Source organism: Arvicanthis niloticus, chromosome 14, assembly GCF_011762505.2.
Source record: "Arvicanthis niloticus isolate mArvNil1 chromosome 14, mArvNil1.pat.X, whole genome shotgun sequence".
Lineage (NCBI taxonomy): Eukaryota > Metazoa > Chordata > Mammalia > Rodentia > Muridae > Arvicanthis > Arvicanthis niloticus.
Window position 1 is genome coordinate 72,951,980 of NC_047671.1, and position 27,437 is coordinate 72,979,416.

Genomic DNA, 27,437 nt, shown 5'->3' on the forward strand with positions numbered 1-27,437 from the left:
TCCTTCTTTGTTCCCTTAGAAGAGCGGGTCAGAGAACGAGATCAAGTCAGAAGTCAGGAAACATCTTCATGAGATCTTGGTGGCCATACTTTTCATGTTTTTTTTAACTTTTAGGTGTTTGAGTACAAGGTCTCATGTATACCCACCTAGCCTTGAATTTTCTATGAATCTAGGATGACCTTGAACTTCTGATCTTCCTGCGGCCATCTCCCCAGAGCCACAATTATAGACAGTCCTGGTTTCTGTAGTACTAGAGTCTGAACTCAGAACTTCATGCATGCTAGGCAAGCTCTCTACCAAGTGTGCTACACCCCAGCCCTTATTTAACCTTTGACCCCATGTTTAAGTATTGTGAACAGTAGTAGCCATGGTAATAATACTTCTTCGGCACAGCTTTACATACATATTCTCACTTAGTTCTCAAGAAAGGGCTTGTGAAGTAACAGGTAATTTCTGTTCCTCAAAGTTCTAGAATATTCCAAACCACATGAGAAAAGGGTTGTATGCTTAAACCTCAGCTGGAATTATCAGCTCAAGGAAGCAAGGAATAGGTCAGATTCCAATTACTTTAGAAAGAGAACTAATGGACAGGAGACAGTTCCATGGAGAGATGGCTTGTCATAGCTGTCTTTGACTGACCCAGAAGCTCTACCACATGCTTTAGTCTCTAGTAGAGGCCTCCCCATCACATTTTTTTTTTTAATGCATAGATATGTGATATGGAATTATGAGCCAAATCCCTTCCTTCCCCAAGCCAGTTTTGGTCAGTATTTTATCACAGCAACAGAAAGTGAACAAGGACCGAGACCTTGGGAACTGGAAGAAGTTTGGTTGATGGAGCAGGGTTGGGCTTTGGTGTTTTCTAGCCTGACAGCAGGGGTGGACATGGAGAGAGTGACTAAAGGAGCTGAGGAAGCCAGCGTTCTCAATGGTGAGGCCACTTCTGTCTAGAAGGGAAAGTTGCTATGTTCTGCCCTGTGCTGCTTGCCTCTCAGATGGAGCTACAGAGAGCCTTTTTGTGGAGGAGTGGGGTCAATAGGTACCCAGAGAGTTGCTGACAGGAGCAGACTCATAACAGCATATGGTTGCCCCTTAAGTAGTTGATGTTTTTGCTTCCTAAGATGAGCTCTCTTACAGGGAGCCATATTCATCAGGTGAATGAATGAGGTAACAGACTTCATAGAGAGGAGGAATTTACCTCCCAGTTCAAGGGCATGATGTCTGCAGCAGCTCAGCTTGGTAAAGTCAACCATAGCCCTCTGAAGTGAGAGGCTGTGTCAGGTGGAGCAGGCAGTCAAATCTTGAGGCAGAGAGCACAGAAAGGATGGGTACAGTTCCAGAATACATTCTAAGCAATATCTCCCCATGACCCAAGGATCTCTCAACTCCACTTCCTAATAAAAGTTTACAGCACCTCCTAGTCCCTGACCTGGAGGACCAAACGTCTGCACCTTTGGTGGACATACTATCCAGACCACAGTAGGAACCAACAAGGCCAGAGATTGGCCTGATGTCCCCACTGAGCTCGCCAAGGTATCCCCATCTGTGGTTATGCTTATACTGTGCTTGGTCGTTGACAGACGGCTCCCACAATGGCTCCACTGCAGGGGCGGAAACATCCTTCACAGGGAACATATATCTCTAACTGGAGAACAGCCACATTAACACTTCCCTGGCTGAATTCACCCAGATGCCCTGCTGGACATTGGTGGCTGGGATTTATTCAACAAACGCAGATGGGTTCTCTATGTTGTTATTACAGAAGGGAGAGAAAAATCACACCGATTAGTCAATAAAGAACGGAGAGCTGGCTCAGTGATTAAGAACACTTGTTGCTGTTCCAGAGGATGTGGGTTCGATTCCCAGTACCCACATAGCAGCTCACAGATATCTGTAATGTAATTCCAGTCCAGGAGATCTGACACCCTGTTCTGGCCTCAGCAGGCACTGACTGCACATGGTGCACAGACGTACATACAGGAAAAACATCAATGTGCATAAAAGTAAAAAAAATATTTAAAAAGAAGTAGCGGTCCCACTATAAGTGTACAAATTGCTTACAAGCACACAGCACTAATGATTGTTGGGTAACACTGAGAACTGAGGAGAGACATCCTGTGTGTTGTGAAGATGCTGCTGATGGGCAACACAGAGGAGTTTCCAGCAGACGCCAAGACCACCAGTGAGGATTTTTTATCTGAAAATCAATGACTTGTGGCCAGGCAGTTCAGTCTGAGAGCTGCCATAATGTCCCTAAAGATTACCGACCACTCTGCTTCCGCTAAGCATCTGCTGTGGTAGGGAATTAGCTGCCTCTGCAGGAGAACACTCCAGTGATGTACAGCTGGAGTTGGTGGAAAGTATACTCTGAGGACTGTGGTGGGAAGAACATGCAAGAACTGGGCTGTGGCTCAAATCAGAAGCAGAGAGCATACAGCTATAAGAACATAGGATTATTATACCCAGTTTTTCTTACTATACCCGGTTTTGTTATACCCAATATTTCTGTTTTTGTTATGGAAAAAAAAAGAATAGTCTTTGTTAGTACAAGTGGTGCTGGGTAATAAAGCTGGTCTTTTGTATCATGCATTATTTATTCTTGTAGATGAATCTAAAAGTGATTTCTCCTTCTGGTTGGCTCCTGTTGGCTTGCCATCAAAGCATCAGTCATCAAGCTGCATCGATGGCTTGGTGGACAAAGCGCTTGCTTTGCAAGTGTGAAGATCTGAGCTCAGAGCCCCAGCATCTGTCTAAAATCTAGCCCATGTCCGTAACCCTGGTACTGAGGGATGGAGATGGGAGGACCCTGGAGAGACCTGCTAGGCACCCAAGCCCAGTCAACATTTTGAGCTCTGGGTTCAGTGAAAGAGCTTGTCTCAGAACTTAGGTGGGACATGGTTGAGGGAGACACTGATTTTGAACTCTGGTTTCCTTATATGTGGGAAACAGTTGTAGCATGTACATTCATTTTAGCATCTCTAGTTAGATGGTTTGTGTTCTGCAGGAATTGATGATAATTTAGACCTGGTTTATAGAAGATTGGGGAAGGCAAGGATTGAGAAGCAGGCGAGCCACATTAATATTAGTGGGTTCAGTACTCCAACTTGTTAGTTCCTGATTTATGAATATTATATGTCTCTCCAATTGAAGTGCATGCCCCTAGGGGCAGGACTTACTTATTAAAGTTTATTGTAGTTCACACATGGAGCATGCAAATAACCTCTCAGCACTTGCTCAATAATTATTTGTAGAAAATCATGTAGCAGATAGTACCTTGAGCAAGTGCTGAAGAATTAATATAATTGTGCTGATCATCAGCCCTTGGGTTTCCTTGCTTATCATAATTTGAAGAATGCATTGTATTTATTTAATCCCAATGAATTGTAGCAATTTAACATGTTTTAAAGTTTTGTATTCATAAAGTGCTCTAAACAAGATGTTCTTTTTAGCAATTGGGGAAAAAAGTTCTCTAAAAGGCATTTAATTCTTAGTGGAAAAAATATTAACAAAAGCTTTGTGTGAATGTTTGAATAACAATTTGCTCATTTTCTTCATGAAATGGGATTTTGATATAAAATGCATGTGTGTCACTGAAAGTCAGAGCCATAGGTTGGTGTAGTTGGGACTCAAAATGACAGTGCTCTGTCACTGTGTGCTGTGTGGGTTTGATGGCTTTGAACAGAGGAGGAGTGCACTGGACCCATGGTGCTTCCAAAGGTGACTTCTCTTGCTGGGTAGGGTTAGTGGTCAGGGCAGCCATTCAGGCTGACAGAACCTTGGACTTCTGCGGCTTCTGTGATGGGAACAGGGACATGGTTGACTTGAATATTCTTCAGACAGCCAAAAAATGAGTTCCACACAGGGAGTGTAAGCATTTTCAGTTTGTCTGAAAGAGAGAGGAAGAGGCACTTGGTGGATAGCTCATACCATGAGATGAATGCACAAGGAGTGGGAGGGGGTATTAAGAATATTATTAGAAAGAGCCAGACACCCCATGGCTTGGCCCACCTGGCCGTCTCCTGACCTCCTGCCTGCTGTGATTGATATATTGGTAGTGAAGCTGCCCCTTGCCTCTAGAGAAGCAACTTCTACAGCTCGAATCCATAGATAATAACTCTCAACTCTGCCATCTTTTATGGGTTATGAAAGGACTATAGAATTAATGAGCAGGCTACCTGAAGGACATAAAACAAGTAAGAATGAAAAGGGCCCTTCCAGGCAACATTCAGTCCTTGAAGGTGACTGTCCCAGCCGCCCCACCTCCCATTTGTGACTATCTCAGCCGCCCCATTCTCCCATGTGGACCCAACAGTCACTCAGTGCCTGGGAAAGAGAGACCATTATCCCTCGTCAGCTTTTTTGATTATTTGCTGACATAGGCTTTTGACTTAATGAAGCCTCTTAAGGAGGGTTATAAAGAACAGGCTTGGAACCAGAGGAAGCAGTCGTCATGTGGTCCACACTACCCTGAGATGTGCCTAGATGCTGAGGTAAAAGGCCTTGCCACCTCCACTGTGTAGCCAGGAATGTTCTTCTCCTTACTCGAGCACTGGGCCTCCTTAGCTGTTGGGTTGAGAAGATGTCAAGAGCTCCTAGGCTCTAACATGGGTGTAGAAGTTGGGAGTAGAGTTATTTACCTGAGACACCTCCAATGTGTAGTGACCCTCTGGTGCTATTCAGTGGGAAGGAAAGCTGTCCAGCTGTGTAGCTATTGTCTGTGTCCAGTTCCAGATGCAGGATGTGCTGTTTGATGGAGACTGAGTGAAAGGAAGCTGGTTAGTTCTGATGTGTGCACCCCCCTCACCGTCACCATTGTCTTTGAACTCATTCCCACTGGACCCTCAGGGGGACTGAAGGCACTTGCTCAGCCTTGGGTAGAAATGCAACACACTATCCACAGCAGCCACTGCTAAATCGGATCCCTACAGTGAATCCATGGCATTGAGGAGACAGCTGAGTTGGTTAAGTGCCTGCCTTGCAAGTGTGAGGATCTGAGTTCAAGCTCTCAGACTACCTGAAAACAAAACAATGCCTAGTGTGGCGGTAGATTGTTGTTGCAGTCCCATTGTGATGGTAGACTGTCGTTGCAATTCCAGTGTGGTGGTAGACTGTTGCAATCCCAGTGCCCAGGAGGCCGAGACAGGCAGATCCCCGTGGCTCAACCCACCAGCCAGCCCAGACTATATCAAACCCCAGGCCTATAAAACCTTGTTTCAAAAAACCAAGGTGGTTAGTACCTGAGGAATGAAAGCCAGCTTTGACCTCTGGCTTCCACAGGTGTGTGCACACACACATCCATACACATCTGCATACACAAGAACACGAACACACACATAGACCACATCCTTATCCTACTCACAGAAGAGATGAAACCCAGGCTCTGCTTCTCCTGCTTCTCAAAGCCATGTTCATGTGATCTGACCTCAGCTACTTTCTTAAGAGGCCAGGGTCCATCCCTACAAACTCTGACCCTTAACACAACAGCTCTCCCATCTTGATAAGTGTATCTAACTGAAAGACAGCTTTCAAGTTAGCCAAGAAAGGACTACTTTTTACAAAAAGGTATTTTAGTTAATACAGACTCAGGTATTTCTACACTTGCTCTTAGCCAAAAGCACTGTCCTGGTGCTGTGATCCCAGGGGAGCACAGCCATGCGTGGTCCATGGGGATCAATCCCAGGGCTTTCTGTAAACTAGCCAAGCAAGCATTCTACCAGCTGGGCTACATCCCTAGCCTCAGGCTCACACATCTCGAACACCCACGAGTTATGACTAAAACAACAGATTCTGAGAGGATGTGCTCACTTTATACCAATGTTCTCTTTGAATAGTTTACGTTAATATTTAACGATTATTGGGAAAAGTAACAATGATCCTTAAAATTCCAACAGTAAAACTGGGTGCTTACTGAATATGCTCACTATAGATCAGATGCAGACTGTGTACTTCATACATTTGACTTCGTTTAATTTTCACAAACATATACTGTTTTTTTATCTTCATCTTACAAATGAGAAAACTGAGGCAATGTATGTGTTAAAGTAACTTGCCCAGGTCACAGGAGTAAGGGATGGAACTTAAAGCTGGCTTCTCTTGTAAATTGTGTGTGTGTGTGTGTGTGTCTGTCTGTCTGTCTGTCTGTCTGTCTGTGTGAATATGTTTTGAGTGCAGTGTCTGAGAAGCCAGAAGAGAGCACAAATCCTCTGGATTTCAGGCACAGGTGGTTGTGACCCACCCAGTGTGGGCTTTGGGAATCACACTTACCCTCAGTGGGTATGAGCAGCTCTTACCCACCGAGTCGTCTGTCTACCCCTAGAAACTTGGTTTCTTGTTGTTGTCGTTGTTCCCAAAGGGTTCAGAAGCATATAGTTCAAAACACAAACTGCAATGTTATTATTTCCTTAAAGATTAAACGCAGCTTATCAGTTTGCTGGATGGGACTGGACTGAGAAAAATCCTCCATACGCCAAAGTCAGCATACTCTTCGAGTCAGAGGCAAAGCTATGAAATAGTCTAAGCACAGTTGGGTTGAAACAGATAAGAAAACTGGGGGGGCTGGTTATAGTACCTGGTCCAGCCCAACCCTCCCAATGGACAGACTGGGGTTGCCTTTGAGAAGTTCAAACACAGGTCAAAGGTTTCCCTGTGTGTACAAAGGTTACCAGTGTCATACCTGCCACAGAGTGCCATTGTCCATCACACAGAGACCGCTTTGGTGTAACTGATGTCACGATCCCACCTGCCTCACTGTTCACAGAGGTCGTGACCTGAAACACATACACATTTGGTTATTTCCTTCAGAAGGGCACAGGAGCCAGCCTTTCCCTGCCATCTTCCCTGCACACAGGCAGCCTGGACGTATGCTAGATGTTGGCCTCTGACTCCTATTGACCTGAAGCTTCCAAGTAATACTCCCTCACACTTCTTCCAGGCATGTCAACCAAAGAATTAGCCCAGACCCTGCCTAGGATTTCTGACAAGAGCAACTGAGCACCTGCCCCCCACCTCAACCCTCAGAAGGTTCCTGACAAACACCCACCGCTCTCCTCAGCGATTAGGATGCAGCAGTCACTGCTAACAAACACACCTGAAGTGTGGAGGTTAAAAATACTGGCAGAAGTTCAGAATTGCTGTAAGGATTACCCAGTTATGATAACCCCCTAGTGCACTGCAGACCAGAGGGCTCTCCTCCAGGACATTAAGCTATAGGTTGTATTTGACAGGACATGTGTCAGGTGCCAGGCACGTGGTACATTGTTGGCAGAATCCCACCTTCCCGTTCTCCTGGTTGGGGACTCCTTCAGGATCTTCTAAAGGTTGAGTCAAAGTACATATAATGAGAAGGCTACAATAAGTGTGTTTGTACATGATTTACATCTGCTTTGCCTGTTACTGCATAGGGCGGGCCACTCTCAAGCAGGTTTTGAGCTGACCAATGTCCCTGCACTTAGGAAGGTCACCAAGTCTTGATTTTGTTTTCTGAGGACCCTCCCTTAATATCCTTCTCTGAACAGCCAGCCACCACGTGCCCTCCATGCACACTGGCAGTTGCTTCTTCCTCTGCATGACTGGAGACTCGCACTGACTTAATGTCTATGGCTCAGATCTACGGGCAGCTGTCTGTTGCTGAGGGAGAAGTGTCTTTTTTTTCAGAGATGTAGGCACTGGAAAGTTGCCTGTGCTCCTAGAATTGACTCTCACCCATGTGTCTGTCAGCAAAACCAGCTCAACTCACTGGGTCCCCCAAACCAAAAAGACAAGGAAGCAGAAGAGAGGAGCAGGAGGGGCCAAGAGAGACTCACAGGTAGGTCTGATCTAAAGTTATTACCCTCACACAGAAACGTCAGAGGGAAACGTGTTTCCCTCTGTGAACTGTGTATAATTAAATGATGATAAAAACTTCTGAAATATGACATAGGGGCTGTGGACCGGGGTGCGGCCCTGAAATAGACTCCTTTCATAGAGTGTCAGAGGCTCAGATTTGATCCTGAAAATGGAAAGGAAGGTATTGTAGCCTTTATTTTCATCTGGGACACACACACGCACCCAGTTTTAATAAGTCTATATAGAGAGCAAAATGAAAGAAAACAGTACAACATTCATCTTTGACTCAGGCCTCAGCTGCAGAGAAGATTCCTAGAAGAATTTCATTTTAAAGAAATATAATGTGGTCGTTGAAAATGTGTTATTGACTCAGGCCTGTGACTGACGGAGACATAAGGCACACAAGCAGTAGTGAAGGGAGGAGTCCATGCAAAGGTGGGGAGATGGCGTGGGAGCCAGCAAGCAGCTTAGCCAAAGGCCAGAGCACAACACCTGCACAGAGAGGACAAAGGGTCCAGAGTGGACTCCATGGCTTAGGGCTCTGGGTGTAGATGTGACCTGAGGGTGACGGGGGGGGGGGGGGTGTAAGCACGGCTGGGCTGTGAGGCATTTCCTCTAATCTTGACAGAAGCCTGAGGATTGAGAATTAGCCCCATTTGTCTGCAGCCATGCTACCTTGAATGCAGCCCATCTTGTCTGACCTTAGAAGCTAAGCAAGGTCTGGCTGGTCTGCTCAGTCCCCAGATGGTAGAATTATTATCTATATTCTGTAGACACTGAAACTGGGCCCAAAGGAGTTTGAGCATCAACTCCAGGACCCTTTAACTAAGTGGTGTCACCAGAATTCAGAATTTTGTTTGAAGTTTCCCAGAATTTTGTTTGAGGTTTCCCAGAATTTTGTTTGAGGTTTCCCAGTTTCAAAGATGAAGCAGAGAATATGATAATGACATGCTAATAAAAAAAATGGGAAGTTAATCTCCAAGCGAGGTTTCATAGGTATAACATTGGATTGTACCTATCTTCATACTGTCTTAGTCTGTTAGTGGACTCTGGATCCCTCTCCCCTCCCATGTAAGCAACCTGCTGCATACCTTTCCTGCCTCCATGTAAACACTTAAGTGCTGTCCAGATTGGCTTCCGATGTGTATTAAGACCCCAGTGAGACTTCGTGGGCGAATGCTGAAAGTGAGCTTAAGCTCTGGCCCCAAGGACACAGAATTGGCTTCAAAAAGAAAGAAAAAGAAACAGTTAAAACCCCATAATTAAGAAAAGAGGACAGAGTTCTTCAGACTTACAGACATGAACTCTACCAACTGTTCCTTACCTAGGACCACATGGCCTCCTCCTTGGGAGAAATAAATGCCTTTCTCCAAAGAGCCACCCAAGCATGGAGATACCCTGAACCTCGAAGAGGGGGAGTCCAGGGGTTTGGAGTCCAACTGGAAATTCCTCAGGCAACCCACAAAACTGTGCTGGGGGAGGCTCTGTAATGAAGCAGAGGGTAAAAGTTCACGGTGTGTAACTCCCGGAGATGCTGAGGTGAATGTGGCTTAGCAAGGACGGAGATTCTAGAAGATTCCTTCTTCCTGCTTCAGAGAGTCAGGGGATCCTGACTGTTCCCTCTGGCTTCCTGTCAAGTGTCCAGGGAAACTTGTAAACCAGAGGCTTGGTGGGAAGTTGAAGTTTAAAGGCGTTAAATGCTGGTGGTGTGAGTGGTTGGAAATTGCTAGTCAATGCTCAAATAAGAACCAGGAGGGGCAGCCTGATTTTGCTTCATGGAGACTGAGCTACAGCATGGGGAAAATCCCACCTCACAGTTTATATACCTCACCATTCTTTGTAGGTTCAAACCTTTTCTTAGAGATTTGTGAGCTAGCATGCATGATAGCTTATTGCCAGGCAGATGACTAAAAACAGGGCTGAAATGTTCCCAAAATAATAAAGTACAAGATACCTTCCTATACAGTTAGGCTTGGTATAATACCAACAAACCATGAGTGTTCTGAAGTCCATAGAAGATACTGTGCAGTATTAGTACCTTGTGGGGTACCCCCTCACGCCTGAGGTGGGCGTTGAATAAGAGTTCCCAATCTGGACCCAGGTTTCTGCAGGTTCCCAGTACTTCGCTGTGTGCACATCCCATCCCCCACCCCAAGGGAAAGGACTGTACACATTTGTCAGATTCTCAAAACACTCCTAAAATCCCTAACTTTAAGGGAGCATAAGTGACCTTAGAGATGCTTGTGGTGCTGGTGGCAGTGTTAAGTGGTGTCTATGTAGATGGGCCTCTTCAGAAGTTAGTTTTCATGATGGTTAACATTGTCACCTTGACAGGATCTGGAATCATCTAATAGGTAAGCCACTGGGCATGTCTGTGAGGGGTTTCCTAGATGAAGTTAATTAAGATGGAAAATCCACTGTAAGTGTAGGTGGCATCATCACATGGGCTGAGGTCTTCAGAATAGAAACCCAGCTGCACTTCCTCGCTCCTCTCTGCTTCTGCCTGTGAGTGTAGCATGCCGGTCACCTCACATTCTTGACACTGGTGGACTGTGTCTCAGGACTGGGAGCCAAAGCAAGCCCTCCCTCCCCTATTGTCACAGCAGTGACACAGTACTTAATGCAGTTTCATGTATATTTTTCCATGATAATATTTTCCATGATAAATACATTTATCACACTAGACAACAGAGTTCTGTATTGAAACCAAACGCAGTCACAACAGGACAGGCTGTGACCCAACAGTGAATCCCAGAACTGGCTGCAGTCCTGCTGTTCAGAAGCACTGCTGGATTATATATGCCTACAGTTGGAGTCTCAGCTGTCCCAAAGGTCATGCTTGCCTGCCTATGGCATTTCCAGAAGGCTGTACACCCTTTAGGAGGCCATGAGCTCACTGGTGGCATGCTCAGCCATGGGGTACTGGGATCTTGGTCCTCCCCTCGCGTTTATGTTTTCTAGCCACCTCAAGGTATGTAGCTTTGTCCCATTAGACAGTTCCTGTGTGATGTCCTGTCTTGTCACAGGCCCAAAGCAACTGGGCCAAAAGACCATGTCATAAAATCCATTAGTTTGTATGTTCTTTAGATACAACATTGTAAGTAGGTGCTACTATCTGTACCTTGTGATTAATAAGGTTTTTTTGGTTTTTTGTTTTGGTTTTTGTTGTTGTTGTTTGGTTGGTTGGAGTTTTTTTGTTTTTTTTAAGATTTATTTATATTCTGTATATGAATGTTCTATCTGCATGTACATCTGGGTGCCAGAAGGGGGGGGGCCATCAGATCACATTATAAGTAGTGTGAGCCCACCATGTGGTTGCTGGGAATTGAATTCAGGACCTCTGGAAGAACAGCCAATCCTTTAACTGCTGTGCCAGGTCAAAAGAATACGCTAACTATATCCTTGAATAGTCTCTCTGCTCTGTGATTTTTCTCTGAGAGGAAATTAGACTTAGAGGTTGAAGAAAAGTCAGTGTTAACAGTAAGGATCCCCGTTAGCATATGCCATACACACCATATTGCATACATTCATATATGGTGTGAATCATTCATGAGAGACATAGCAAAGTTACTACATATGAATGCAGTAGAGAACAATGCTTTATTCCTTCTTGTGGCTTTGATACAAAGAGTGGGCCAAGTTGTACCCCATGGATCTATCCTGGCTTTGACTGGGTCACCTTCAAACATTAAAATCTAAGCTGGTGCAAGGTCTGCTTTAATTACATCTTTTTTTTTCAGGACTGGAGTTTAGTCTGGGTCCTCCCTATCTCAGTGCAAGCAAGCATCACACCAGGTCCTGAAGAACCGGCAGAAACTGCATTGGGTGAGAGATGTATCCTGGACCTGAGCTGCTCCCAGCATTAGTATCCTGGACCTGAGCTGCTCCCAGCATCAGTATCCTGGATCTGAGCTGCTCCCAGCATCACTGACCTTCAACGGTATGGAAAAGGTCACACATGTAGACATACCAGACTTGGTCAGCACCTTGGTAGGGTGGGAGGAGAGACAGTGGGAGAGAGCCAGCATAGAGGACTTTTAAACTTGGCAAGGACAGTAAATTGTAACTTATCTTTGGTGTCAGAGGACTCTCAACTGTCCCATAGCCATATACCAAGTTTGAGTCTTAAGCTTATACTATCATTTCAGACCCTGAACAACAGTAAGATGCATATGTGGGAATAAAGATCTGCCTTTGAGTTTCCCATCTGCAGTTAGAGATCTAGCCTAGGCCATCACCCGCCAGGCATCCTCTCTCCTGCACACATGCCCTCTGCTTCTTCATGACTCTTTGGAGCCCTCTGACTAGAAAAGGGAAGATGCCATACGCCCTCTTGCTTTCTTTGCAAACACAAGTCAGGGCATCTGGCTAGACTCTGAGGATGCTACTTCGTTCCTATGAACTGACTTTTGTGGTTACTTACTATTTATGATAAAGGACATTGGGCTTCCATTTATAAAGGAAAAAAGACGCTTTAAAGTACACTTCAATTCAACAGCAAGCTGATAGGCAGCAAAGTAGGAACTACATGCTTTTGCTACTGTTTTGCAAATGTGGCAGAGACTGCCAAAGCTTGGGACACATCACCTTAATCCAAAATCTCTGCCACAGACTGGAGACATGACTCAGTGGTTGAGAGCACTGGCTGCTCTTCCAGGGGACTGGATTTAACTCCCGGTGGCCACAAGGCAACTCAAAGCGGTCTATGAGTCTAGTCCCTGGAAATCTGATGCTCTCTTCTGGCCTCCACAGGGACCAGGCAATGTATAGACATACATGCAAACAAAATAGCCACACACATAAAATAATAAAACAACCACCACACACCTCTGTCCCTTTCTCTGGAAGAGAAGCTAAGAGAGTGGCTTCTAAGGCCATAGAGAATTCCACGGTCACGTCTTCAATGCCTGTGTCTCAGCCTGGACCTTATACATAGGCTTGGGAATGCACTGGGCACTTTCTCTGTGGGCTGGTGAACATTAGATATAGCAAATAATCATCTAAAGGTTTTAGAAATCTTAAATGGCTCGTGCAATGATTACAGTTGTAGTTATACTGAGAATAACTTGCTTTCTAGCTTTACCTTTGACTTTCTTGATAGCGACCACCCCAGGTAAACCTGTTCTCTGGGGCTGATGGTAGAATTTCCAGGCAAACTGCCTTCCTGGGCCCTTAGCCCATCCACAACCAGGTGTGCCTTTCTTCCACTCAGTCCGAACATCACCTTTAGAACAAAGAGAAGAATCAAAGGTTTACCTCTGCCAACCGGTGCCAACTTACTAGTAGTCATAGGAAACTTAAAAATGGGGGGGAGGGGGGTCACCCTTCAGTAGCTTTAAAAGTCTTTTGTTTATTGGCATGAACGTTTTTTGTTGAGATTATGTCAGATATTAAACAGCTGAGATGAAAGCAGAGTTATGTAAGCAGCTTTAAAATGGAATGCTCATCCAAAGGAAATGACATCAGTGTGGCAGAGACATCATCATTCCCATATCTACTGCAGCACAGCAGAGGTAATGGGAGTCAACTGAAGTGTCCATTGGTGGAGGAAGAGATAACACGCTGTATACATACAGAAGAATAGCGCTCGGCCATCTAGAAGTTATAGAAGCATGAATGAACCTAGAGATCATTATGTTACGTGAACTAAACCAGGAAAGAGAAGTTCACACTGCACATCTCCTTTGGATAAATATCTTTACAAGTCCAAGTCTTAACAGCAGAGAGTCGATTGGTGGCTGCCAGAGTATGGGGTTCAGTACTCTCCAGTAACAGTGTGTGTGTGTGTGGCAGGTGTGGGGCTCGGATCAAAGGGTGCAAAACTCACCTGGGTAGGAGGAGTGAGCCCAAGGGACTGTGTAATGGTACCTGTACCTACTTAATACAACACATACTTGAACGTTGCTGAAAGGGTAGATGTTAAGTGTTCTTGCCATGAGAAAGTTAAGTATATTAAGCCATAATATGTTAACTAGCTTGATTTAGCTATTTCATGATATCTATCAAAACAGATTAAACATCAAAAATATATACCTTTTGACAATTAAAACTAATAAATTAGCTGAAACATCTATATGCAAAAAAAACTAAACTAAAACTTCCACAAAAACTAAAAAAGAAAAGAAAAGAAGATGGAATGCTCAACAAATACAATGGATCTAAAATGTAGGCAAAGGCTGAACAACCAAGGGCACAGATTGTGACTAAAGGGGAACAGTCTGTGGGAGCTGAGGGGAGGGTAAGTCCGTGCATGGCTCCTGGAGCAGGCAGAAACTGACATGTCCTGCAGCATGAGTGGCAAGCACTGTGTCTGCTACAAGTTTGATCTGTGTCTGCTCTCATGGTGGTGGACTTTAGCTAAAGACTCCCAGTTCCATGACATCATAGAGGTCTAAATTGTCCCCAGACAACTCACTCTTTCACTCACTAACTAACACCCTCTCTCCCTCCCTCCTCTCTGTTGGCCCTGCCACTAGACCAACTAGAGGTCCAGATCAAAGGAAGCAGCTCTGGCTTCCTCCTTCATTGATGTTCCATGTGCAACCCAACAGTTGCCCCTCTTGCTCTTCCTTCAGGATGCACCCTAACCCCACTGGCCTCCACTCTCACTATGGCCTTTCTAGGTAAGGGCAATAGTGTCTGACTGGGCCCCAGTCTAATTTCTTCAGCCAAAGAGACTTTGTAAAGGTTATTACTCTGTTTCTGTGTCTGTGCTTTACCAGTGTAAGACACTTCAAAAGCTTCACAGACACTTGAAATAGAATCCAAAGTCTCACCTGGGCGTAGTGGCACCTACCTGTTAATCCAAGCTACTGGAGCTGATGCAGGAGGGCCAAAAGTTCTAGGTCTGTCTGGGTTACTCAGGCTTTCCTGAGTTCAAGGACAGCCTGGGCTATACAGTGAAATCCTATCTCACAAATTAAAAAGGCACAGCTTGATGATCTTTTATAGCTCTTTGGAGGCTGCGGAATGAGCGCCACAGAGTCAGCGTCAGCACAAGCAGCTGAGACCCTGCACTTCAACAGTAGAGTGCATACCTAATATCTACAAGGCCCTAGATTCAATTTTTAGCCATGTTAAATAACACACACATACACACAGAGAGACAGACAAAGAGAGAGAGAGAGAGAGAGAGAGAGAGAGAGAGAGAGAGAGAGAGCCATGTTAAATAACAGAGAGAGAGAGAGAGAGAGAGAGAGAGAGAGAGAGAGACCTTCAAAGCTTAAGTTAAAAGATCCCTGTCCCACCCTTGCCCCAGTCTTGTCCCTTATAACTTTGTAATCTGCTCACTGAGCTAACTCCAGCTCCAGTTCCATGGCTTCACATGGTGGTTGCCCCACCCCCAGGATTCTTTTCCTAACCACTGTCTCTCCAGTGGTACCCTATTCTGACTTCCCTGTGCTCTAACTTCAATCTAACACTTTCCCCAAAGACTAGTATCTGACATTAGATTCAGGATGGCTGTTTGCTTATGTGCTCCAAGAGAGTAGTCCATTCAATATTTGTTGAATATTAATGAATGGAACTTATCAGGTCACCCAGGTTTTCTAATGAACAGTTCCATCATTAGAAAAACATGACTTCCCTTTAACTTTATGGTGTATACCTTTAACTGAGGTGGCTTCAGGCAAGGGCTGGGATGCTAGGATGCAGGGAAAGAAGGCTTTCTACTTGTGCTATGAGAGAGGGAGAAGGAAGAGGAAGAAGAGGAAGAAGAGGAAGAGGAGGTGCTTGGAGGTCCAAAAATTGGTTCTGCAGAGAGAAGTTGTCCAGTGTGCAGGGATGGGAAATGGGCTGGGAAGCCATGCAGCCTAGGGAGTTGGAGAGAGGATCACAGAAGCAATGGTTTAAGTCATCCTTGACATTCAGACTGCCATCCATACATGGTGTGGGGGTGTGTGTGTGTGTGTGTGTGTGTGTGTGTGTGTGAAAGAGGGGGGGGGGGAGTCTTTGTCCCAAGATGCTGGGCATTCAACATCTCTAACCGCAGAGGCTCTCTGTGTGCATATTGTGTTGTGAGGGTTCTGGTAATATTCTAGATTCTTAATTTTGGCCATTCTGCACCAGCCGGAATTACAGATTGGGGATCTCTTCTCTGAAATACTTGGGACCATAAGTATTTTAGTCTGTTTTCTGATTTTGGAATGTTCATATATACATAATCAGATATCTCTGGATAGGACTCAAGTCTAAACACAAACTTCATTCATGTTTAATATACATATAGATAGAAATTCTACATAATATATTTAGTATTTTGACTGTAACTTGTTATAAGAGGATGGGCATGACATTTTCTAGTGAGGTACTATGTCTTTGCTCAGAATGTCTGGGCCATTTTGCATTTTGGATTATTTCAACATGCTCACACCACTGTTACACAGGCTCAGCTCTCACCGTGTGCCACTTCCCTTCATGGTACCTCTCCTTGCTCCTGAGTCTCAGTTTCTTCCCTCCTGCTCCCAAAGCAAAGACAACACGGCCTTCTGAGATATAAAGAGCCATGAAGGAGTCCTTGGTGCCTGTGTAAAATACCAGCCCTTTGGAGGAAGTTGTCTGTATGTCCAAAGAAAACTGTGACCTGTGGATAAAGAAAGACAAGAAATAAGTCCTGGGCATGCTGTCGTATAACTCCAGTTCTCGGGAGCCCAGGGGCAGGGAGATTATAAATCTGACACCAACCAGGGCTGCCTAGAGGTTTTAGGTATACAGTAGTTATATCTTTTCTCAAAACAAAACAAAAACAACAAAAACAAAAACCCAACCAAACCAAAAAATAAATAAAAAGGAAAGAAATGGCCAATGAAGGGAAATAATATACTTTCAGTTTTCTGCATCTCAGAAGAAGAGCCCACTTGCCAGAGACATAGGACTTCCAGAGCATACTTGATGTTAATAATGTTGTATATTTCTTTACTATGTTAGGGGATTGCACAGATTGTCTGTGGAAATGTAGCTAGTGGTATAGGTCCTAGCATGTGGCAAGTAGGAACATGCTTGGACTTTAAAGTCAACATTAACATTATGGTAAACTTCACCTAAATTTACCATGTCCATCGCTTCTGAGTGTCCAGTTCCTTAGGGCTGAGTTAGTTCATAACACTGCACAAACCATCTGTCGAGCTCCTCTTCATGGGAGGCAGACTCTACCCTTTCCCAGAAGTTCTCCATTCTCCCTTTGCTCAGTGACCACCCTTCTACTGCTGTCTCTGCAGACCTGACTGCTCTTGGTACCTCATGCAAATGGAAGCACACGGCATACCTTTCTGTGACTAGATTAGCCCTCTCACTAATATAAACTGTGTAAACCTGACAAACATGCTTTCTCTCTGTACAGTTTCACAGGGAGGGAAGTCAGAGGAGGATCAGGGGCAGCTTGACTAATGAAAATGTGACTTGGGCATCCGATGGGCATTTTTTTCTTTATGGGACATACTTAACACAAAGGCATAGGAGTACAGATTCACCTTCTCCTGTTCTCCCTGTTTTTCTGACTCCCAGACCTCAACTATCCTGGAAGAAGAATTAATAAAATATTATGTAGTCAAAAATTGAGAGCTAGAATTAACTTATACAATGGTTTCATATCATCTCCAAATTGAGCCAAGCAACTTTACTATATGAAGATTCATTCCTATGCATCCATCCATCAAACCATCTATCAAAACTGTGTAACCATCCAACAAATAGTTACTGAGTGTTCACTGTGCAGAAGGCACTGCGCTGGGCACTGGGGATACAGTCATGGGATTTTGTTTTTTGAGTCATCTATGGTGTGGAGGGCCACCAACAAGTTCACTGAAGTACAACTTGAGAAGGCAGTAGAGATGTTTATACCCATTCCCTGGAGTTCATGTCTAAGTACTCACTAGAGGGCAGAGACCAGGTTTATTTTTCTAGTAACTACATGAGCATGGTCTATTCACAGTACACATCCAACAAACAGTGACTAAATTGAGTTAAGGAGAAAATGAATAATTCAGAGGTAGAATCTGGTGTGGATAGCAACATTATACTGTTAATTCTTTGCTTTCCAACACTGTGAGGCTAAGATGCATATTTGTTCATCAGAGGAACAGGTTTTCTGGAGGGCAACATTCAAGATGAAAAAGAACCCATATTTGTTAAATGAAATTGCCCAGATGGCCCACGGCTCCATGTTTCTCCTGACGTGTCTGTCGCCTGTGTCAACTTAAAGGAATGTTGGGACTCACTCCAGAGCACACAGCACTTTGCATACGTGGGCTCAGTGATCGGACTTGACATTTGCTTTCCACGACTGTTTCTTAAGGCAATCTTTTTGAAGAAAAGACTAACTAACATTTCAAAAAGGCAGCAGTAGATTCGCATCCAAGAACATGGCAGCAGAGCCCAACTCCTCGTTGCTGGATGGAAGTGGAGAGGCTCAAGAGTGCATTATATACTCATTGCCAGGCAACCGTGGTGGCTCCAGCTTCGGTGGGGGGCTGTGTAAGCATAGCTAGAGCACAGGTGAGAGTGAATCCAAGGGAGGGAGGGTAACAGCACACACCAGAGCTGGCAACTTCCAAAGGCACAGTTGTTAGAGCAGTTGGGACTGGGATAGCTTACAGGTGCATACACTAATATGATATACAGTTAATATACAGTTAATCTTGACTGGAAACTTGCCAGGCTTTACAATCACACACCCTGTAGCATGACAGCCAGAGCATCTTCCAGAGAGGTTTAGTTGAGGAGGGAAGATCTATCCCGAATGTAGGAAGCACTACCCATGGGTGGGATTCCTGACTAACTGAAAGGAGGGAGGCAGGCTGCACATCAGCTCCCCACCTCTGCTTCCGGCTGTGGCGTGACCTTATGCTCCTGCTTTCTATGCCACAGTGTGCTGTACCCGCAAACTAGGGCTCAAATGAACCCTCCTTTTTAAAAGTTGTTTTGTCACAGAGATGAGAAAAGTATCTAATACTGTAGTGACTGTCTTTCTGCCCCACCCCCTACACACTTTACCTTTGAAATGTTACCTGGATGAGAAAGGGTCCCGGTTGACCTACGAGCAGGCAGATAAGTCACCATGCTCAATGTAGGAAGGGAGAAAATGCTGGGGTGGGGGACGGTGGGGGGGGGGGAACTTGGAGAGAAGAAGCTGGGGACAGGGCAGTCAGGGCAGCATCTACAGATGCCATTTCTTTAAAGGTGAGCAATTGCTGTCATCAAGATTGGTGTGGCCAAGGGGGCAGGGCTGGACAATGGGCCTCCCTTCCCAGAAGTGATGATGTCATCAGAAGAACTGACGAAGGACGTCTCCTCCTCCTGCTCAGGTCTTTCACAACCTCAAATTCAGCAACTGAGAGGTTCTTAGATTTTCCATGGGGGTGGGGGTGGGGTCACTGGAGACATAAAAACCTCTTGCTCAGGCTTTTCCTTCAGGTCTTTCTGACTGTCTAACCTGAGTCATCCTGTGCTTCATTGAGTGGACTTCCAAGGGCCAACCTCATTTAAACTATTAACCTGTTTTCACTGACAGGAAATCAATATTACCCTCTTTTAACCAATGAGAACATGGAGGCTAGAGAGATATAACCATTCTCTAAAATGTCAGGCAGACCCAGAAAGGAAGTGTAGACTTAGAAAAACACACTGTACAAAGGTGGCCAAGATGCGCTCATTTCCAGAAGGCCTGCTACAGGGGCACACAGTCCCCAGGTGCCACATACTTGGGTCTGTTGAGTGTGGCAGGCACACTAGAACACAGAGTCTTATGCCCAAATCTGACTCCTCTAAGGTGGTCTCTGCTTCCTGGACCCTGCAGGACAAGATGGCTTCCTCAGGGCTGTGATGCACCCTGAGGCCACTCTACTGTGCACACGTGGCCCTGGCTCTCCCAGCCTATGCCCGGTCCAGTCTCAGGCTTTCCCAGCCTATTCCTGCTCCTCGACACCCCCCCCCCCCTTAGCAAGCCTTCCCATACTAAACTTCTTGCCTATCCAAACCCATCCTGGCACCCATATCACAGAAGCTGAACTGGCATGTGACAGCTAGTGTGTAGCCAGGCAAGGATGAGAGCCAGAGTTCAAGCTGGTCTTTCTGACCCCTGGGCCTTCTGCCTCGGTTTAAAATATGAAAGTCTGAAGGAGTGGTTGGAATCCTTCCCTTTGTGTCACCTTCAAGACACCTAAAGGAAAAACCTTGCTTTCCTTCTTTCTTCTGACGTCATTAGCATCTCTGCTCAGCCCCTCCCCAGTGACAGGGATGCAACTTGTTAGCATTAAAAAAAATCTAACAGCATTCTCTAGGAATCTGGCACCAAGGCTACCTAAGAGAATGATTTCCTATTCAGTAGAGAACTAAAGAGAAGAAAGGACTAGCTTTGGGGGGGAGAACAGCCTTATTTTTAGAATACCTTCCGGTGCTGGTACAGTGGCTATTCCATCTGTAGAGGAAGGGGAGGGCACATGACAGCCCCCACACCCCTGTCCTATGCAGATGACTGTCTCCAAAAACCTGACAACACCTCCTTCATGAGCATAATGTCATGGGATTAAATATCCTTGGAAGAGACTGGAAAGCCCGCTCTCAGTTGGTGTTGGATGGAACAAGAAGACATTTTTTTAAAAACAAAAGGAGAAATACCTAGGTTTCAGCTGCTCCAGGGGAAGCTTGAATAGCAAGTGACTGGTGGGACTGTCCCCAAACTGCAGGGCTCTGTGGGTGGCCTTGGTGATTAGAGGTGGCAAGCATGACTTCCCATCTTGCCAAGCCTCTATGCTCCTTGCGGCCTGAGGTGCATCTTGCATCAGCTGTAAGAGAGAGAGGAGAAGAAATGAGGAGCCAGTTGGGGCAAGGAGGACAGGATGCTTCCTTGGCCCGGTGCTCAGTTCTCATTCTGGAGTCTAAGATATGAAATCAGCAGAGAAATGCAAAGCTTAGCAAATGAATAGCCCCATGGGAAAGATCATCCCTTCACCCCAAGAGAGAGGCTTTCCAGTGTGCTACTTACTGTGCTGGAGACACCAGAGGTGGGAACTTGCTCTCCTGAAGACCCACCCAGCCCCATTCAGTGTTTGTGTGGCTGTGATTTGGGGGCCTTTTCCTTCAGGAAATTAGGAATGAGGTTGGAAGACATGGCTTTGGAGAGGCCAAATAGCCCTTTTCTCATACTTCCTTTTTCAGGGGGAATACATGTAACTCAAGCCTTGTACAAGTCCAGCCTCTCTAGGGAAACAGCTGCATCTGGAGCCTGCAGGGACCCAGTCCTCCATCCCATCACTGTCCATCAGAAGGATCACAGTGTTCTCAGCAGCCAGCCAGCAAGAAGTATCTATAGCCAGAGTAGGACATGGAGCCGCAAACCTGCCACCTCTCCTTCCAGGGCAAGTAAAAGAATAAACTGAGCAAAAGGACGGGTCAGGGCATCCAATCTGTCCTCATTGCTGTCGGCATCGATGACATTGGAAACATTTGTCCTGTGTTGCACAATGCTTTCAACTTTTCAGCACTAGATGGGTCCAGAGAAGTTGGAGGAAGAAGCCTAGAGTCTCCAGATTGCCCCTTTGTCTTACAGCAGAGTCTAGGTCAGGGCCACAGGGCTCAGAGCTTAGTGGAGATCAGCTTAGCCCAAGTAAAGGCTGAGGATTGGCTCAGGAATGAACATGTGACCCTTGCTCCTGGCAAGCTCTTGAGGGGGTGCTGTTTGGGAAGAGCAGCTGAAAGATGCTGTCCTGGCAGAGAGAAACCCAGGCAGAAACCAACCATCCTTCCCCTGCTGGACACTGTTCATCAAGGGAGTGTTTCTCAGAACCAACCAAGCAAGACAGAGCAGAGAGAACGGGAGTTGGTGGGGATGGTGAGGGGATGACGGTGGGGGTGTCAAGCTTCATGTCCCACCCACTACTGAACCATTCTCTGGGTGGGATTCAGGCTTTCATTTATTGTGATAAATAATACCCCGACAAAACCAACTTAGAAGAGAAAGGGGTCATCAAGGCAGGCACTTGAAGCAGCTAATCATGTCATGCCCACAGTCAGGAACAGAGAGGAAGGAATGTCTGCAAGCATGCCTACTGCTCACCTAGCTTTCCCCACTCCATGCAGGCCAGGATCCCAAACCAGGGAATGAATGGTGCCCCTCACTTTTAGGCTGGTTCTTCCCTCAGCAGTTAGGGTGATCAAGACAATCACCACAGATATGCCCACAGGTGAACCTGATAGCAATCCATCATTGAGACTTTTCTCTCAGGTAATTCTAAGTTGTCAAGTCAGTAAACTTAGCACAGGCAGAATCATTTTCCTGCTTTAAGCCATTTTGCAAGGGAGTCTCTGGAACCAATCGTAAATAACTTCCCTAAAACTTCCTCCGTTATCAGGAGCTCTTCTCCAACCCAGTCCCAGAAAGGTATGTTCCCCAGAATGTACACTGGATATACCAAAGCCAGGCCTGTTGGCATAGGCCTGAAAGTCCTGTTTCTCAAGAGGACAGGAAAACAGCAAGTCCAGAGCCAGTCTAAGCAATATAGAAGACATAGTCTCTAAAGGAAAGAGAAGATTAGAGAAGTCTTCCAGAAGTGGGAGCAGAGCCCATGTGCGACACACACACACACACACACACACACACACACACACACACAGAGGGAGAGGAAGAGAACGAACTAGATTCAGGGGGAAAGGGGGGACAGACTACTAAATAAAAGCAATCTAAGCTTGCACATTGTGGAATGGAGATGTTCAATCACACCCATCAGAAAGTTTGACTCCTTATCTGTAATTTTCCTATGATGTGTCATCATGCAGGTTGCTGCTAGCTTAATGCTTTAATCTCCTGAGCAGCTTAAAGTGCTCTTTCAACAGCTTGACACTGACTATTGAAAATGTTCAAGTCACTATATGGGTATGTCACAGCCTGACATCAGAGTGAGATTCCTGCTCCTCCCTTTGCCTTCTTTCTCTACCAGAGTTTCTAGTGTTGATCAGGTTTTCAATCTAGCAGAGACTTGAAGAGTACATTTATTGGGATGATACTTTGCTTAATGTGAATTCTGGGCCTATAATTTACTGACCAGGGATTCTTAGGAAAGCTTCTTTTAAAGAAACAACCCCTACCCTGCCCACTAATGTGAAACTTAGCATCTGGACCTGTCCAGTTTTCACTTTCTTCTGCTGGTAGAGTATGCTAAAATGGCAGAAGTCTTGGAAAGGTCAGAGAATACTCATGCAAAGTACATTGTGCCTCAAAGACACACACAACCTGGTTCCCAGCTTTGGGCTTCTACAGAACCAGCAACCACTTATCTAAAGACACCCTATGCGCCACACAGCACGGCTCCTGGGCAGCCTCCTCCTGGAGGGTCTCCCTGATTCCTGTGGTAAGAAACTCCTGCTATACTAGCCCTGCAGCTCACATGCTCCTCCACTGGGGTTCTTTGTACTGTGTATACATGAACACATGAACATGCTTGCTTTGTATCCGCCCCTTCCTAGGTGTGTTGTATGTGTGACCTCACCTGACCCTCACAATGGCATCAGAGGAGTTTACCAGTATTTGTTTTCATTTACATAGAGTAAAAAGATCCATACATGGGGGACAATGATCATGCCTAGTTTGTGCATAAAGCCCGACACAAACCCAGACAGTCTGACCCAGGATCCAGTAGATTACATATGCATTGTCATATTCTCTCCACTGACAAACTATTCAAGGAAGAAATAATATAGTTTATCTCGTCTGGAGCTTGCACAGAAGAGGGAAGAGTTAGGTAATACATTCACTAATGTCCCTCAGAACAATTTCCCCCATTACACCCTACCTGCCTAGGCCCCTGGGAAATACCAACAATTCCACCAATTCTCTCTACTCGAAAGGCCTGCAGGCACCTATCCTTTAAAAATGCCACAGACTCCTCTATTTCTTCTCTTTCTCTCCAAACACCTGTCCCTGTCTCCATAAAACTCTCTACAGCGTTGCCATGTAGTCCAGACTGGAAATCCCAGGAATCTCCTGCCTCTCCCTTCTCGCCAAATCAAATCCTTGTCCGAGTTAAATAGTTTCTATATTCTGAACACCAGTAGAGTCCATTTCCTCCTCACCAGGTCCTCTGCCATCAGACTGACTTAGTCTCAACAAGCAAACAGAATGCATGACTTCATTTTTGAAGGAGCAATTCTAAAGGCAGCCTTTGCTTCACAGTAAGATAACAACCCCGAGCATTCATAGAGTGAATTCCTTCTAAACAGTGCAGAATAGCTCTTATTCAGTATTATCTGTTAATAATTGTACAGCTGGGGAATACAGCCAAGTGAGGAGCACACGGTCAATGCTAACTAACACTAGAGTGAGCTGGAGCAGCCTGCTCTACTTGGTCAAAGCCGAGTGCTACTGGCAATGCAGAGCTCTCCCTGCAGCCGGCAGCTTGCTCTAAGAGAGCACAGCCCCACTGTCCACCTTCTACTTGTAGAGGAAATGGCTCACCTGTCCCAGTCTGAGACTCCTTTTCTATAACGTGTGACCACTGATGTAAGAAAACACACATGGAATGTCTGGGGCAGCTTTGCTTATACACTGAAGGCCTAAAATCAGCCATAGGCCTAAGTCAGCCTGCTAACACAAAGTCTCGGGTCTCTGTGGAAAAACACTGAAACAGATAAGTATAAGATATTGTAAACAGGCAGCTTTGGTGGAAATTTACCAGCCTGGATAGGAACAAATAGTCATAGGTCTTGTGGATAGTCATAGACCTTGGGTAGGCCTTGGTGGATAGTACCAACTTAGATAAGGACAAGTGAATCATAGGTGGAGTCATAGTGACCTGTCTCCTGAACCTTCTTCACCCAGCTGACACTCTGTTCTGAAAAATATCTGTACTCCCCCTAAACACCTACACTCTTGTGTCATCCCCTTCCCCACATCTTGCCTTTCTGTGTATATAACCCCTATGTGAAAAAGTAAAAATAACCGTTTGATCAGCCTATAGACAAGCCGTGGTTCTTTACGTTCGCCCGTTTCTCCCCCCATTCTCTCTTAGGTGATCTCCCCGGACCCTGTTTAATGCCCTGCTGACCACGACACTGGAAGGCTTAGCACAGTGCCTGGTGGATCGATGTTGCTCGTTCATCTTATTGTGACCTCAGATACGGGAAGGTCGCCCTGTTGACCAAGCTCAGAGTAAGTGATTTCCTAGCTCCTAAGCTTGTGTCTAACGCATGACAATGGTCCCACTCCTCCTCGTTAGCAACATCACTTCTTTTTGGTCTTGGAGGCACATGAGAATCACCTGGAGGTTTCTGCAAGCTACATGTACAGAGGCCCTCTTCAGATACCACTGACCTAATTGGTCATTGAGCACTGGGACTTTAAAACTCTTGTGTGTTTAAAATATGCAGTCTGGGTAAGCCACCCTGGCTTGAGTGAATGTGGATACCTTGTTATAGAGGTTCCCCTGGGGACAGAGAGGATATTTATGGGGACATAAGAAGGGCATAGCCTATGTAGTTTAGAGAAAAATCACCAGACCAGCTACCAATATACACAACTGTCTAAAAGATGTTGGCTACAGAACCCAAGTTAAGGTCTGTTAGCAGACAGGCAGGTAGTTTTAGGGCCAATCATCTCAACTTGGGTAGGGGTTGGGAGTGAGATGTTGTACCTTTAAATACTTGTAAGAATCCTTTTGAAGCTTCCATTTGTTTCAGATAAGGCTTTTGTGATGCTTACTTTTCAAATATCAAATTGACACAACCCCAAATCACATAGAAAAAGTCTTAATGAGAGATTAATGTCTAAAGTGGGTCCATCTGAGGACACGACTATGAGAATTATCTTAAGTTAATTGATACAGAAAGATCCAGACTACTGTGGGTGGCACCATCCCCTAGGCAAAGAGTTCTGACTTGTGTATGAGTAGAGAATCTAGCTGATCATAAGCAAGCATACATTCATTTCTCTCTGTTCTTAATTGTAGAGGTGACATGACTAGTTGTTTCAAGTTCTAACCTCAGCTTCCTAACAACAATGAGACTATAACCTGGAATTGTAAGCTGAAATATATCACTTTCTCCCATAAGTGGCTTTTTACCAGAGTATTTTAACACAGAATCAGAAATAAAACTAGGTCATCCCTGCAAAGCAAACTGCAAGGAGCTGGTTTAACACAGCCAAGATTATATTGCCTCTCTTCTAAGTGACCCAGAGTCAACATTTCTCAGGATGATCTCATTATAATGCAGGTCCTCTCTATAGAGGGTATTTCTGTTCTACCATTTTTGGACAAAGGATATTGAGGAGGCAGCATGACATCCAACTGAACATGCTCAACAGTATTATGGGAATATTGTCCACATGAATGGATAACTGTTTCCCCAATGAAAGACACATTATTTCTTAGTTTGAGGAGTAACACTTAGAGAATGAGCTCAGTGTCCTTTCCCCATTGTCCCCTAGTTGGGCTTACTGGCATTGCACTCCTAGGGTGAACTCACTGTGTCCAGTTACAGCTCCATTTCTTTGGAGTCTGTAAAAATTGCTAAATTTTTATCAAGACACATAATAAATGTTGAAGAGAAAATCACTCTGTCTATTTTAGTGTGCGTGTATAGTATATGTTTTTGTATATATGAGCATGTGTGAGCATGTGGACGTCAGAGGTCAATATCATGTGCCTTCCTCTATTGTTCTCCACTATGGTTTTTGAGACAGCGTTCTCACTGAACCTGGAGCTCACCAATTTGGCTGGACAATGAATTCCAAGGATCTTTATCTCCTCAGTGCTGGGACTGCAGATGATACTACCATGTCCTGCTTTTGAATGGGTGCTGGGAATCCGGATTCTGGTCCTCATGCTTGTGTATAACTGTACAACACTACGGATTCAACCACCTCCCAGGCACTGGCTTTGTCATTTTGGTTCCCATCATCTGGTGATGACCCTGTGGTGCCACTTCATGGAGGCACCGACCACTGGAGACTGGGTGCTGACCTACTTCCTTTCTCCATCACACCCTCTAGGTGGAGTCAGGAGAAGTAAAACCCAAGATAAGGTGTTGACACTTACCTGATTGACATTCAAAGTTCTGGCTTTGTTAAATCCCTTGGAACTTTTAAATAACATAAGAAAAGGTGGTTTGTTTAAACTGCAGCCTCCTAGGGATGCAGCCCTCTTGGTAGATTTACTGGCCAAATCCAGGACTTCAGGACTCTGTGACAACCTGGAATGAGGGCAAAATGAAAGCTATGGTCAAACTCTTGTCTGGTGGGAGACCCAACAGTAGGCAGAGAGGGCATGTGGCAATGAACACTGTCACTGTCACGACTCCTACAGGAACACTGTCACTGTCAGGATTCCTACAGGAACACTGTCACTGTCATGATTCCTACAGGAACACTGTCACTGTCACCATTCCTACAGAAACACTGTCACTGTCACTGTCATTCCTACAAGAACACTCTCACTGTCATTCCTACAGGGACACTGTCACTGTCATTCCTACAGGAACACTCTCACTGTCACTCCTACAGAACACTTTCACTGTCATTCCTACAGGGACACTGTCACTGTCATTCCTACAGGGACACTGTCACTGTCATTCCTACAGGAACACTCTCACTGTCACTCCTACAGGAACACTCTCACTGTCATTCCTAT

At 45.3% G+C, this 27,437-nt stretch overlaps 1 protein-coding gene across 3 annotated transcripts in view; it reads right to left on the reverse strand.

The window, feature by feature from the left end:
- Window positions 1-1,677: 1,677 nt before the first annotated feature.
- Lama3 (laminin subunit alpha 3) overlaps window positions 1,678-27,437 on the reverse strand; it is a 237,054-nt gene continuing 211,294 nt past the window's right edge. For all 3 annotated transcript variants that reach the window (XM_034518463.2, XM_076912977.1, XM_034518466.2), the window contains 9 exons: window positions 26,847-27,000; window positions 20,437-20,603; window positions 16,222-16,405; window positions 12,908-13,048; window positions 9,149-9,308; window positions 8,916-9,046; window positions 6,674-6,767; window positions 4,638-4,757; window positions 1,678-3,886 (listed from right to left, as the gene is read on the reverse strand). In XM_034518463.2, the coding sequence (XP_034374354.1) occupies window positions 3,741-3,886; window positions 4,638-4,757; window positions 6,674-6,767; window positions 8,916-9,046; window positions 9,149-9,308; window positions 12,908-13,048; window positions 16,222-16,405; window positions 20,437-20,603; window positions 26,847-27,000 (1,297 nt within the window). In that variant the 3' untranslated portion in view covers window positions 1,678-3,740. The remainder of the gene's footprint in view (window positions 3,887-4,637; window positions 4,758-6,673; window positions 6,768-8,915; window positions 9,047-9,148; window positions 9,309-12,907; window positions 13,049-16,221; window positions 16,406-20,436; window positions 20,604-26,846; window positions 27,001-27,437) is intronic.